The following is a 14722-nucleotide window of genomic DNA, read 5'->3' on the forward strand; positions in this document are numbered from 1 at the left end:
ATCATATTATATAAGAGTCATGCCTGTGTTAATTACTTATAACGTGGTGACGTGGGTGACGTCTTTCTTTCACTTCGGTGTTACGTGGGCTTTGCCTGTTAGTGGTCGGTTTTGCGTGTGAGAGACAGACGGTGGGTTTTTGTTTTTTCCTTTCAAAGTTATCATTGACGTCATGGTGAAAGATTTTTTTATTTATTTAAGTGTTTTTTTTTAATGAAAAAGGAAAAAATCAAGAAGAATAGATTGTAGTGATTACGTTTCAAATCCGGTAATTTTTATGATTTTAGGGTTCTAGCTGATACAGTGGTGACGCAAGATTGGAAATACAATGTTTTGTTAAAAAACTAGGAGGCTGATAGCTTGCTGGACTTAATTTTGTTCGATAAAAGGTAATTAAAATATTCCCAATAATAATAATAATAATAATAATAGCAAAAGTTTTCCTTTATTGGGAAAAGACAACAAATACGCCTTGTTTCGTTAATTCACAGGCTGTGTGTTTTCTTGGGATTAAATATTTGAAACAACAATTACGCTACATTACTATTTTTTCTAATGTAAATAAATATGTAAGCGCAGAATTCCGTTCTAGTCATAGAAGTTCCTGAGTTAGAGAACTTCGGATAATTTCCTGGAAAAAGTGCAAAGACAGGCAACTCAAGTGCCACGCGTTTGGGTGAGTTATTGTGCTGTAGCTTCGGTGTCGGATTCGTGGGGGAGTGAAAGGATTTGCGAATCCTGACGCGATAACTATAAAAGGGAGGGTCTTTAGTACCGTGTTCCAGTTGTGTTAATTTTTTTTTTAAAATTAATTTTTGTTTTTGTTTTTTTAATTATTTTAATATCAAAAATAAATTTTTAAAAATAATAATAAAAACTTAATTATTTTTTAATAAAAAACAATGTAAAAATCAACATTCAATCACAAGTTCCAAAACTCTTCTCAGAAGGCGTGTGCAAAACGAGTTTAGAAACACGGGGGAGCTGGCAGTTATGTGGGCAGTTTTGGTTGTCGGGTCCGGCTGCAAACTGATGCTTAGAAGCTACTCACTTTGTACCTGCCATCTGGCAACGAGTCTCTTAAAAGTCATTTCAGACAGGGACATGGCCCCAAAACTTGAGAGCCTGGTCAAATTGATTTATAATGAGTCAAATGGGGAATTTGTCTTGTGGTTAATTAGTCACGACAAAGAGAAAAACACAAATAGGAATGGTAAACAAGAAGGGATAATCTTCTAATCTCCTCTTTCTTTCTGTTTTTGATGTTGCTTGAGTAGGATGGAGTGTTTGCTGAACACGTTGCGCAATTCCATTGTGGCTTTGATATGACATATTTTTGGATCTTGCTAAGAGATTTGTCTTCTTCTTTTGTATCGTTAATTCTCTTAGACTAGCATGTCAGGATGAATCTTTCTGGCAAGGCATGCTCTCAGTCTCAGGTTAGAACAATTGCAGAGGGTAAACAAGCTCATGGGCTGAGTGAAGATCTTTTTGTGCTAAATAGTTTGATTAGCGTGCACTCGGCTTGTGGGTTAATCAGCTTTGTTTGTCAAGTGTTCTGTAAAATAGATTAGTGGTTGGTTGATTAGTTTTATAATATGATGTGGTTTCGTGGAATTCAATGATTAGTGGGTTGGTTGAATGGAATTGTTCTTGTGGGTTTGTTTATGCAGGCTAGCTAGGGCATTGTTTGATCAATTGGAAGGCAAGAATTCGGTTGCTTGGAATATACCGTGATCGGTGGGTCTGTGAGTTTGGGTCTCATGGAGGATTGCGAAAGGATTGTTCTATAAGATACCACCGGAAAATGAAGGGCTTGATTATTTATTTATTTTTTTAAATTGTGGGGGGTTGTTTGGATGAATATGGAATATGGGGTAGATAAACATTCAATGATACTATATTTATGACACTTAAATTAATCATTTTTAACTTCATGATGGATGAATATGGAATATGGGGTAGATATTTAGAGATATTAAGGATATTTCAATAGATGCAAGTGGCTAAAATTGAATCATTCCTAGTTTTACTGCAAGGTAGCGTTATGGAAGACGGCTCAAAAGTTATTTGATAAGAATTTGAATTATTTTTATGTTTTTTTATTGTTTTAATGAATTTAAAAAATAATAATATCAAAAATAAATTTTAAAATAAAAAAGAATTTGGTAAGAATTTGAATTCTTTTTTTAAAAAAAGTTTTTTGATCGTTTTAATAAATTTTAAAAAATAATGATATTAAAAATAAATATAAAAATTAATCATAACATAAGCCTTAAACCAATCTCCATTAAGCCTTTCCATTTTATTTTATTTATTTTGCTAATGCCACCGAATGCAAGAATTGAGTGTTCTAAGATCAATTCTTCCAAGGAGATAAGGTTAACACCAGCTTTTTCTGCAGAAGCACAGTAGACGGATGTGTTATGGATCAGCAAGCGCCTTGGAGAGGCAAAAATCACTTTGTTGGGCTAGGAGGAAACTGCAAAAATAAATACTCTGCTAAAAGAGCTCTTTGAGTGTATGCATAAACATTGGTCGGAAAAAGCTAGTGATGGTTTTGATCTGAGCCATAGCAAGCATCCACCATCAGAAACGCTCGATCCATGCATGCCAAATTGGCAATGGCGCCATGGCTCCATATGTTTGTCTGCGATAATTTCAAGAGTATAGTATCATGTCAGCTTCACTCTTCTTATCTCATGCCACCAAGTTCTCATTGTTTAGTTAGCGTTACAGGAGCTGCAAATATTGATGTGTAACAGCTCAAACTTTCAATGATATATAGCCCATGATTTACAGTGCATGGAAGTCATTAGCCGGAGAAGTATACTGCACAATATATAGACCATTGCCATGTATGGAAGGATATCCAGAAATGTTCATTGCTCACAACCCATTAACATCTTCCAAACTTGATCCTCAATTTTGATTCTTGGCACATCCAAGCCTTCTCCTTCATCAAGTATGACCCTGTACACTTCGAGTTCCCGATTTCCAATCATGCGCCTTTAATCTCAGCCTGGAAAGACAAACATGATGTAAGCATTTCCTTTGGAGGAAGAACAATATATAAGCAATAATTGCAGGCAAACCAACAGTTTCAGCAATAATGCATAGTGGAGTTCAAAAATCAATCTATATCATCTCATCTCATCTAATGCTTCAAAGTTATTGATTTGAAAAGGACAAAGTGATAAGACTATCTAGCTTATTTAGTGTGTAATCAGTATTTTACGGTTTAAAGTATTTTTTATTTAAAAATATATTAAAATAATTTTTTTTATTTTTTAAAAATCATTTTTAACATTAGCGCATCAAAACGATCCGAAAACATAAAAAAAATTATTTTAAACAAAAACAACTTCAAAATTTAAAGGAACACGGAGCATCCAAAGACACCTTTAGTATGGTTTAAATTATTAAATAAAATTTTAAAATATAATTTATTTTTTTATTCCTCAAGGAAAAGTTTTTTTAAAAAAATCTAATAACATATTAAATAATTAATTCAACACACTAATTTAAATTATTAAATAAAATTTATATATATGATTGATATTATTTTTTAATATTTTATAAATAGCTAATTACCGACAAAATATATTAAGCATTTTTGTAGCAAGAGTGATGTCATGAAAAACAAGTGGCTGACCCTTGCCAGATAACTCTACAAGATTCGCCACTAACAGCTCAGTATCGACTATCAACTATCAAGATCACGGTGAGAAGAAGAGAAGGAAAAAGATTTTGTTTTTTATATATATAAAAAATAGGGTTTGTTGTTAAGGTATTTTTAAAATGTTGTTTTTAATGTGAATTTCAATAGGAATTACTGTTAGAGAATCTGCCTTCTGTTTGCGTTTACATATCTTTTAAAAATCAAATTTCATTTAAAATTCAAATTTATATCCTCAAAAAAAATTCCAAACACAAAAATTAATTAAACCTTGTGAATTAAATTAAATTCAAAGAATTCCAAATACCTTGTACATCTTCCAAAGCATGGAAGAGAGATGTTGGGGCATAGAACTCAATAACTCGTAATCTTGCTGCTCATGGTCATGGCCAAGAAGAGGCTTTCGTTATTTTTTCAGACATGTTGAGGTCAAATATTCTACCAGATGCCATAAAATTTCTCGGTTTATTGAGCACATGTCGCCATTTGGGGCTTGTTGATGAACGAAAAAGGTTTTTTCAACTTGTTAGTGAAGAAAATGACATGGTGCGACATTGTGGTTGTTTAGTTGATCTTCGCCGCCGCGCAGATCTTTTAGAAGAAGCTAGGGATTTGATAGACTCCTCACAGGCTTCGGGGGATTTGATAACATCTCACAGGCTGCAAAAAATCTCTTGCAATTGGACCCTTTCGATGGCAGATGTTATACAGCTTCATCCAACTTGTACTCAGCAGCAGGCTTATATGAGAAAGCCATGGAAGAAAGGAATGAGATGAAGAAACAAGGACTGGAGAAGATCCCAGGCAGAAGGCTTATATTAGGCATTAGTTCAATAGAAATAGATGGGTTCTAGTTCTCTTGAGTAATGCCTTCTTTTCTCTCCGACTGCTTGTGGAACCTAATTGCCTCAGCATCTAAAAATGAGAAGTGATACCTTAGCAAGACAGGAAAAGAAACAAGAAAAAAGTGTAATGATAATTGACCATCCACTTTCCATCCTTGAGCACATAGCGAATACCATGAATTGGATTAACAAAGAAATAAAAACTCCGACTAGATGAGGAATTCATTCAACATGGGTCCTCTGTCAACGAGAGAGATCCATGATACTTTTGATAAGATTTCAGAGAACTTGCAAAACACATAATGGCTAAAAAATCAAGCTTCGACTAACAATGCCTTCCATTCAAGAAAATAAAATGGCGCTTCAACCCAAGATCCTCAGCAAAATCTATTAAAGGAATTTGGCCTCCAGGACCAGCAAAATATCTTTCAAGTGCAGTAACTACTACATATATAAGAGAAACGATAAGAAAATCATCGCTTTCCACCGCCGCCACCAAGCTTAGGGCCCTTAGGTCCAGCGCCCTTAGGCCCACCCTTGGTTTGTGTCTTCTGTGTCTTTGCCATCGACTCTGCTTTCTTCGCCTTCTTTTCATCCTTGGTTTTCTTGATTCTCTCCTTGATTTCACTGAAAATAACAAAAACCACCATTACAATGGAAAGCAAAGAATCCACCTTCACCACCTTACTATATGAAAACCATGAATAACGCCTCCCATTTCACATGCCATAAAAGAGTTAAAAGTGAGAGAGTGTACCGTAGAGCAGCTTCACGAGCTGCATCACGGACCTCAGGCTTCTCAGCTCTCCTCTTCTGTATGACTTCCAAAGTAGCACCAACTATAGATCTCGAGTAGGGCTTCTTAGTGGTTCGGCGCTTCTTCTTAACAGCCTCAGCAGCAATGTCCTAGGAACAAACAACCAAATTATAAGTAGATTGAAAAAGAGAGCCCCACAGATAATGAACCATCTGAGACATACTATACCTTCTTGTGCTGTTTCCTGTACATGGCTGTCCAGGTAAGCTTGGAAGGCTTAAGGCGATTGTGGAAATACCTCTTGCATTTCGAGTTGGCAAAGAGGAAAACCTTCATGAATCAAATAGCAATACATTATTTCAGTAAACAAAAAAAAACTACTAAAAATAAATAAGAACAACCTAAAAAAATAAATAAATAAGAATCCGGAAAACATATATTATTCACCTGAGAATCGGAACGAATAAATCTGATACCCTTACCAGGGTAAATCTTGGCACCACTGAAGCGGCAAAGCTCAGTCCTGGATATTCCAAAAATTTAGTTCTAAACTTTTTACTAATCCACAATAAAAAACTAGAACAGCCATGCCTAACAATAACTTCACTGTACAGGCAAATGCAATAAAATTAGGGAGCAACATCATTTAACAATAAAATCCGAGGGTATTTATTAAGGGGATAAAAGTAAAATTAAAAATCTGAGATCTACTAAGTCAATTCAATCGAATGGAATACAGATAGAAGGAGAAGGGATATGCTTACTTGAGAACCATGGTAATATGAAAGTGCTGACGCCGCTCTGCTGCTGAGGAAATGGTCCTCTTCGTATTACAAACCCTAACTGGTTAGCAACCTCTCCAATTTAACTAGCGAAAAAACCCTTCTTCGTAGTGTCTTTGGGCCTTTTCCTCTTGCTTGTTAGGGCAGAAAAGGCCCAAACATCGGAAGTAAAGTCAAAAACCCATCCGGCCTTGCAGCATGTCAGATACATCTTTCTGTTTTTGGCGAGGAGGTTAAATTTTAAAATTTAATTCATAAAGAGCACTTGCTAATACAACAATAAAAAGGGCCATGATCTCGTAAAAAAATAAAAAATCAATGGTATCTAATAATAAATTCTCAAATTAATTTTTTAACCGATCTATTTGAATTGACTTAAGAGTAAAATGTAGGGGGGGAAAACAAAATAGGCTATGTGAGCGGAATTGCATACGTGGCCTATTTAAAGGAGGTCTAACCCCTAACCACCGTGCCATGCCTCTCTCTCTCTCTTTAATATCTGATGATGGATTTTTTTCAAAATAAATAAACAAAGATAAGGCGTTACGTGTTGCCCCAAATTCTAGCAATTATAGGATTGTTGAAAAGTCAAGGTAAAGATGTTTTATATCTAAAAAACTTATTTTAAATCTAAAAACATCATGACCTCAAAGAAAAACTCAAAATCAACTAAAATTATAATAATAATAATAATAATAATAATACAAGTCCCTTGATCCTTCCTTCCCTCCTCTTAATTTTGCTAGGGACCCGAGTGTTGGGCTTCTAAAATGTAGGGTTTTGGGACACGCCTGCTGGCAGCGACCCATTTCCACCCAAATAATCCTTTCATAACAAAACAGCAGATGATCATTTGATTGATTAATTATGCTATTACGTTCACTCTAAATACGACTCAGTAATTGCAGGGTTTCGGAGACGATAATTGATTAAAAAATTAACAAGAAACAAGCTTGATAAGCTATCGAGGAAAAACAACAAAAATGGACATGCAGCAATTATAGCTTCTAACGTCAATCCTGCCAATACTATTTTTATCAATTCGGCGACATCAGGCATCAGCTGAAAGGAGAACGGTTTAGGATACTGTGTGTGAAGAGATAGCTCCCACCATTAAGTTCAGTTTCTCATAAGAAAACATGTTTCTGGAACATTTAAACAAGGATGATCTCCGCATCAACTTAGCCCATCATATTACCAGAATAGAGCTACTATTTACTTATGCTGCTCTGGCTGTGTCACGAACTAAGGCAAGCTTGGCCAACAGGCCACAGAGCTGAAGATACGAACCAACACCATCGCAGATTCTCATATGGGCAAACCCAGTTTCCTGAAAGCTCATAATGTCATAGAAAAGTGTGATAAATAGATTAGATAGATGGAAGGAAATGCTAGGCAAGCAATGATGTTTTACCTTCATGAACTCCAATTTCATATATTCAGCCATATCATAATTCTTTATGATTCGGAAAAGGGTTGTAATTATGTCAGTGGGGGAATAGCCCATATCATAGAGATGCTTCAGACCAGAACAAGCATCATCAAATTTTCCCTCAAGCACCTGGCGCACCATATTCTTCACATGCAATGGATGAGGCTGATCACAGACCTGAAAAACAACTGACAACCTAAGATTCTCTAAATGCGGAGCGACAATAAATACCAAGGTTATGCACCAATTTTGGGTTGTAACCTTGAAAACATTTTCCTGGTTGACAAAATGGAATCCACTATGTGTAGCTTGCAAGTTGTTCAAGGCCTGCCTCATATCTCCATCAGCAGTAAATATAATAGCTTCAAGACCTTCAGGAACGTAAGGGACCTTCATCGAGACAAATAAAGGTCAATATGATGGTTGCATCAGGTTTATAAACACGGTCTACTATCAAAGGTTCATTGAGATTTTAATCTTGGGGAGCCATGCCAAAGAGTCCCCATCAAGTTTAACTGTACTTATAAACTTTCATGAGAAAATTCAGGCGTCATCCACTCATGTAATCTCCCAATCAAGATGTATTTGAATCTCAACCTAGTTTCACAAAAAAGTCATTAAATAGAATTAGACAGTGTTGCTTCATACCCAGTTCATCTACCATGTTTTCAGGGATAAAATATCCTGCATATTTAAATGGTGATTGACCCATTAAAATTTGCAAGGAGGTAAATGCCAGTTTTCCGCCTCATTCTCGCTTGTTTCAATTTTCACAGCTTAGAACTACCTTCAAAAGTCAAGGCATGCTCATTCTGTGGAGTAATAGCTCATTTACATGTTCCCTCACCAGAAAGGTAGTTTAATTGATAAAGAAGTTTGTTGATAGCAGCACAGGCTCCATCACTTTAGGTTTAAGGCACTGATGCAGTGAACAACTGGGAGGAGTTTTTAGAACAGGCATGAGAAAGTAAACAAAAAACTGGCAGATGATGAAAATTGAAATTACCAATCTTAACAGTCAAGTTAAATTCAGAAACAATAAAAGAACATAGATGAGAATAATGGCTGCTGGTATTAAGCTTTAAATGGTACTGATGTGTTCAGTATCATGCAAAATTAAAAATCCTTCACCTGTTCTGCTCCAACTACAACCATGAGACGACCAAGTATCTCTTGATCAGATAATCTTGAAAATCGAACAATGGCACATCTACTTTGAATAGGCTCAATAATTTTAGAAGATGTGTTGCATGCAAGAGCAAACCGAGTGGAATTTGAATATATTTCCATGGTTCGTCTCAAGGCTTGTTGTGCTCCAGATGTCATGCTGGAAAGGGGTTGATGAAAAGTGAATAAATACCAGAAAAAAATGTATAAAAATAAATTTGTTAACTAGAACTGCTTGTTGCTGGATGGAACAAAATGCATCTGGAATAGGAAAGTAAAATTCTAAAGCACGTGAATAAGATAAAAAAACAATAATATAGAGTTTGGCCATCAACCAAATGAGAGATAATCATTGGATACCTATCAGCTTCATCAAGAATTACAATTTTGTGTTGTCCAGGAGGCAGTGTCACTTTCTTTTGTGCAAACATCTTAATTTTGTTCCTCACAACATCTATACCCCTGGAAAGCAATAAGGAGGTGATAATGAGACAAGAAGGCAAGCAAGGAAAAGTACTGGAAAGTCTTTAGCACCCTGAAGCATGTCATCTATGCTAACCTGTCATCTGATGCATTCAGCTCCAAGACAGCCTCCTTTGAATTTGGTCCCAGAAGCTCATGTGCAAGAGCCAAGATACTTGTAGTTTTGCCAGTTCCAGGAGGACCCTGAAAATATGAAGGGATATAAGTATCAACTAAGCAACAATGAAAAGCACATAAATACAAATCTTCATGTAAAACTTCACTATGGTATTGAAGCCACCCTTTTAATTTTCAAAAGATTTTTCTATCTAAACCTTTTTAAAGTAAATTAGCAGATGAAAGTTTACCCAATTAGAAATCTAAAGTGGGTTGTGAGCTATAACCAAGAGTCAACCGCAGTGTTTGCAATTTTAATTTTTTGCCTGAATATTCGTAATAGTTAAAATATGGATTTAAAACTCCATTCCATCCCTGAAATTTTCATTTTTCCAAGCATCTATCCACTGGATAATTTGAGGCTCAATAGGAGATGCTTTTGGACCAAAATCTCAGTCCCTGGTGATCTCAATTCTAGATTCGACTTCATCCCAAGAATAGCAAAACCACTCATTAGAACACCTTAAACCCGGAATATGCAAAATTCATCGGTATGGGTATATTTCACAAAATCCATTGCAATGCACATTATAGCTTAAATATTTCCTTTATCACCAAAATTTTCACTCAAACCCAGTAAACAATTCATCCAAATTAGTATAAATATCACATTATCATGTTGATAATCAATACCCCGCGACCACATAAAAAATACATTCGATCTAGAACTGTTGCAACGGTAGAGAATAAATAAAAGAAGGAAGGGAAGCAGAAGCAAAATAAAGATTGGAACGTAACATACGGCTAAAATGAGATTAGGCATGTTTCCATCGCGAGCAATGACTTGGAGGCGAGAGACGGCGTCTTGGTTGCCCACGATGTCAGCGACTTTGTTGGGCCTGTATTTCTCTACCCATGGAATGTCGTAGTTACTGCTGTTGCTCGATGATGCCATCGGTTAGAGAGTTGATTGATTTGATTTTTATATTTTCTTTTTTTTTGGTTACAAGAAAGAAACCCTTTGCTCTCTCTCGCTGCTTGCGCTATCCCTAGATAGAACCTCTTTCAGTCTTTCGACTTGGAGGGAAATTGCCAGAGTGAAGCGGAGGGAGAGGATTTTATTTTTCCTTTTTCTTTTAATATATTTTTGGGTAAGCAGAACGAGTCCAATTTTCAAATAAATAAATAAATAATGAGGAAGGAAAAATTACAGACTCAAATTATTAATCACAGTGTAATTACCATTTTGTGCTTAAAAAAAAAATGCATGGGTGTTGTGGGTAATTTTACTTTTTACATGTACTATTAGTCATTAAAAAATTAATCAGGATATATGTATTTTTTATAATTTTTTTAACAATAAAAAACTTAATTATCTTCAAAATCAAAATTTTTAAAACTAACAGACAATAATATTCCTTGTTTTTTTATTTTTTAAAACACAATAAAATAATAATTTTACTTTTAAAACAAAAAATATTAAAACTAGTGTTTAGGGACTTTTTAGTATTTTTACTATGGTTTTTTTTGTTATCATTTTCATGAATGACAATTTAATCTTTTACATGGATTGGATATTATTTTAATGGAAAAAGGCTACTAATGCACGGTAACTTAGTTCTTTTTATTGTTAATATTTAAACTTCAATTGAGCTTTATAATTTTTTTTTTATATATGGTGATTTTGTTTAAATGCCTCAAGTCACGTGTTTAAAAAGTTAATGGAGTTGACATTATTTTTTGGTTTTTTTTTTAATTTCATCATTTAACATTACTAATTTTTTAAAAAAATAGCTTTGTGGTTTTATTTTATTTTATTTTTACCAGGTTATCTAGACCCCATGACTTGCGATGTGAGTTTGGCGGGTTAATCTGGACTGACTCGACTTTTATTGCTCAAATTACATATCTATTATACTAACTCGGGTTAACTTGGGCTTTTTTTTTGTTATTTTTTTCTAATTTCAGCTTTTCATATTTAAACAGCTGGAAATTGAATTACATCATTTTTTTATTATTGAAAAAATATTTATTTTCCAAGTTATTATGATCATTTTATTTTCTGTTTGCTATATTATTTATTTATTTATTTATTTATCATGTAATTAAAATACAACTAATTTATTTGACCGATCAAACTATAACTTCGAGTAGTAAAGTTTTCTCCGCGCTTATAACACCAAAATATTATTTTCTTATAAAACAAATAACATATACCCACAGCGTAGCACAAGCATTGTCTAATAACTAAAAATGCTTTTGGGAACGCGGTGCAAACCGTGTTCCCAAAAAAATTTAAAAAAAATTTAATTAAAATTTAATATGATTTGTATGTTTTGGATCGTTTTGATGTGCTGATATCAAAAATGATTTTTAAAAAATAAAAAAATATTATTGACATACATTTCGACACGAAAAGTTATTTAAAAAACAACCACTACCACACTGCCAAGCACTCTCTAATAAATCTATAATGATTTCATCCAAATGAATATGCACCCAGTCCACTGTGAATAGTTGGGTTCGGATATTGATGGTGAAAAACAAAGTTCACTTACATTCATAAATTTATTCTTAGGGTAAAGTTTTACATCAATCCAAAACTTTACCCATACCTAGTTCAGAATTAATTTACATTCATCATATTAATAAAAATTAGAAGAGATAATTACCCTGACCATTATGTAGTTTAATCATTTTTTTTTATTTTGCCTTGATTTTTTAAAAATTATGGTTTACATATTGGATTCAAATAATTTTTAAAGTTATAAAACACTTTACATTATTATAAAAAAAGTCAACAAAATAATTCAAAGTAATTATAAAATTGTTATTATATTTTAATTAATAACTAAAAAGCCTTAAGTGTTAAAATTATAAAATTATAAGATTGCTATCATAAAATTACAATATTGCCCTCTCTTCTCTCCTACCCCTCTCCCCCTGCTACAATTATTGTGAAAAATATAGGCAATCAACAACCAGATAATTTTTAAAAAGTATTATGGTTTCAAGTCTGGTCAAGTGACACATAAAAAGAATAAGGGATAAAGAGGTTTGTTATAAATTAAAATTCTTGAAAATCATAAAAAAAAAAAAACATAACTATAAGGAGACTTTCAAAATAATTAAATTTATTCATTCATGTCTCACTTGTTAAAATGCTATTATAACCCTTCATATATATATATATATATATATATAAAAACTATAAAACCTTAACAATACTGGATAAGAAAAATAATTAGGAAAACTACCCCTTGTAAATAGGATTTTTTTTTTAAAGAAAAACATCATAATACATAATAGGAAATTTATAGTAGAAAATAAATAAAATTAACCAAGATTTTTTTTAAAAAAAGATAATGATCATACATCAATCCTTCTAGGTTGGAAGTAACTCGTCCTAGAGTTCAAACCTTGACTGGTAGCCGTTCTCCACCACAAACATTCTTTTTATGCGTGGATTATCCTATCGTGGATCTCTAACAATTTTATGTGGATTGTTTCATCGTGGATCTCTAACACATCTTTATGTGGCCTATTCCATCGTACATCCTTAATACTAAATCTTTGTGTGGGTTGCCTCGTCATGATTTCATTATTAATATTTATAATAACAACAACTCACATAGATAAAAACAACACATTATTTTATAGATGTGTTTTTTCCAAAGGAGAACCTCCTCGTCCCCTAATACATAAGAACATCATATGTTGCCATATGTTTCAGCCATGATTATTCAACTAACCACCAGAATTAGCCGTGCTTTGATACACGTCCTTTTTTACCTCTAACCAAAATCATTAAGAATTATTAAACTTTGATATTAATTAACATAGACGAGGGAGCGGAGGATAATATGGTTTGTTAAAAGTTAAACCCCTCAAAAATAAAAATACCATAACTATAGGAAGACTCTCAAAATAATAAAATAAAAATAGAAAAACATCATAATACAAAATACAAAAAAAAAAAGGAAAAGGAAATTAACTAAGAATTTTTCCAAAATAACCCATGCATCATCAAACTCCATTGCAATTCTTAATCTTAGTTGGATCAAGCCAAATCCTGACATTTTATAATATATTTATTATACCTATTCATGATCCGGTTCAGTTCGGTTTAGGCTGAAAATATCAACCGAATTGAGAGATGAAATTTTCTAAGAAAATGGACCGAATCAAATTAAAAACTAGTTCAAATCGAATCGGTTCGGTCAAAATCGGTTTTTTTGGTTGAAACTAGAAAGTCTAATCACAACGACCAACACAAAGAAAAAAAAAGTAGGCGAGAAGAAGAAAATTTATCGAACAAATTATTTACTATACTCTCTCAAGGTTGCTGCTAGAGTATGCAAAGGTAAATTTGTCGAACAAAAAAAATATGCAAGTTGCAAGAGATTACCAGTGGTACAGTGATAGTAATAGATAGTAAATACATTAATCTTTTTTAAAAATACAGTCGTGATATTAGGGATAAATGAGAAAGAATATTTTTAATTTTAATATAGAAAGCGTAGTCCACTTCCAACAGTTATACAAATGAAGTATACTTTAGATGATAAAATACAATAAATGGAAGTAATAATTGTAAAATAAAAGGCATTTAGGAACCAAAATGAGAACTACACACCTAAACTAGAGGGGGGAGATGGTAGCCAAAGAGAAAAATGGAATGAGATGATTGTTGTTTTTATTAGGAAAGTGGGGAAATTTTCAGGGTCAGGGAACTTAGGTTAGGTTACTTCTCTATTTGCATGAAGTTAACGTTGCAGTTGTTTCAAGCCCTTGGCTGGATCCATGACCAAGTTTAGTTTGCGCATGGCATCCACTTATATTCCAGTGACAACCACTTTCGTTGCTGTATAATTGTATAATGTAGTTATCTTGTTTTTTTAAATGTATTAAAATAATATATTTTTATATTTTTTAAAAATTATTTTTAATATCAACATATTAAAATAATTTAAAAACATAAAAAAAATAGAATGAAAATATTTAATTTTTAAAAAAATATAAAAATAAACAAAAACATTTGCAGGTACGGATATCCTCGCCGACCATATCCAGATACACGAAGGGAAAAGAACCGGAGACCTCGTTCATAATCATCAAGGAACGAACATGGAAAAGAGCACCTTGACGTTTAAATATCAAATCAACAAATATGCCGAGAAAGCAACAATTAATGCAAAAAGTGTCGACTGTAGAGCTTACCCATTGAAGATCCGTAAAGGCGGGTTCGTCAACAATACTGTAGCAGCTCGTTTGTGGACGTGCTTGTAGATATTTTTAAAATGTTTTTTTAGTTATATATATATATATATATTATTTTTTAAAGTTTATTTTTAACACCATTAAATTAAAAAAACCTCAAAACAAAAATAAAAATAAAAATAATTTTTTTAAAGTATTTTTGAAATAAAAAATAAACGTATCAATCCTTTAGCCTCCCGGCCACATTTCTGTAATACCACA

General features: G+C 33.2%; 2 protein-coding genes across 2 annotated transcripts; both read right to left on the minus strand.

The window, feature by feature from the left end:
• Positions 1–4745: 4745 nt before the first annotated feature.
• Positions 4746–6200, minus strand: LOC7479265 (60S ribosomal protein L24). The gene is made up of 5 exons (XM_002304439.3): positions 6046–6200; positions 5729–5804; positions 5510–5611; positions 5282–5430; positions 4746–5151 (listed from the first exon to the last, which is right to left on the minus strand). The coding sequence occupies exons 1-5, from the start codon at positions 6054–6056 to the stop codon at positions 4998–5000; spliced, it is 492 nt and encodes a 163-aa protein (XP_002304475.1). The 5' UTR covers positions 6057–6200; the 3' UTR covers positions 4746–4997.
• Positions 6201–6965: 765 nt separating this feature from the next.
• LOC7479266 (replication factor C subunit 2) lies at positions 6966–10360 on the minus strand. The gene is made up of 7 exons (XM_002304440.4): positions 10044–10360; positions 9222–9328; positions 9023–9124; positions 8627–8822; positions 7757–7885; positions 7478–7672; positions 6966–7393 (listed from the first exon to the last, which is right to left on the minus strand). The coding sequence occupies exons 1-7, from the start codon at positions 10194–10196 to the stop codon at positions 7283–7285; spliced, it is 993 nt and encodes a 330-aa protein (XP_002304476.1). The 5' UTR covers positions 10197–10360; the 3' UTR covers positions 6966–7282.
• Positions 10361–14722: the final 4362 nt, after the last annotated feature.

This window comes from Populus trichocarpa, chromosome 3 (genome assembly GCF_000002775.5).
Source record: "Populus trichocarpa isolate Nisqually-1 chromosome 3, P.trichocarpa_v4.1, whole genome shotgun sequence".
NCBI lineage: Eukaryota > Viridiplantae > Streptophyta > Magnoliopsida > Malpighiales > Salicaceae > Populus > Populus trichocarpa.

What these genes read in the sequence shown, in the direction of transcription:
- LOC7479265 (XM_002304439.3), bottom strand. An exon ending in ACAGGAAACAGCACAAGAAG is followed by an intron (nt 5,431 to 5,509) that starts GTATAGTATGTC and finishes GTTTGTTCCTAG; the next exon opens with GACATTGCTGCTGAGGCTGT. An exon ending in GCTCGTGAAGCTGCTCTACG is followed by an intron (nt 5,152 to 5,281) that starts GTACACTCTCTC and finishes TGTTATTTTCAG; the next exon opens with TGAAATCAAGGAGAGAATCA.
- LOC7479266 (XM_002304440.4), bottom strand. Translation starts at nt 10,196, where the DNA reads ATGGCATCATCGAGCAACAGCAGTAACTACGACATTCCATGGGTAGAG. An exon ending in ATTCTTGATGAAGCTGATAG is followed by an intron (nt 8,823 to 9,022) that starts GTATCCAATGAT and finishes ACCCCTTTCCAG; the next exon opens with CATGACATCTGGAGCACAAC. An exon ending in ACCAGGAAAATGTTTTCAAG is followed by an intron (nt 7,673 to 7,756) that starts GTTACAACCCAA and finishes GTTGTTTTTCAG; the next exon opens with GTCTGTGATCAGCCTCATCC.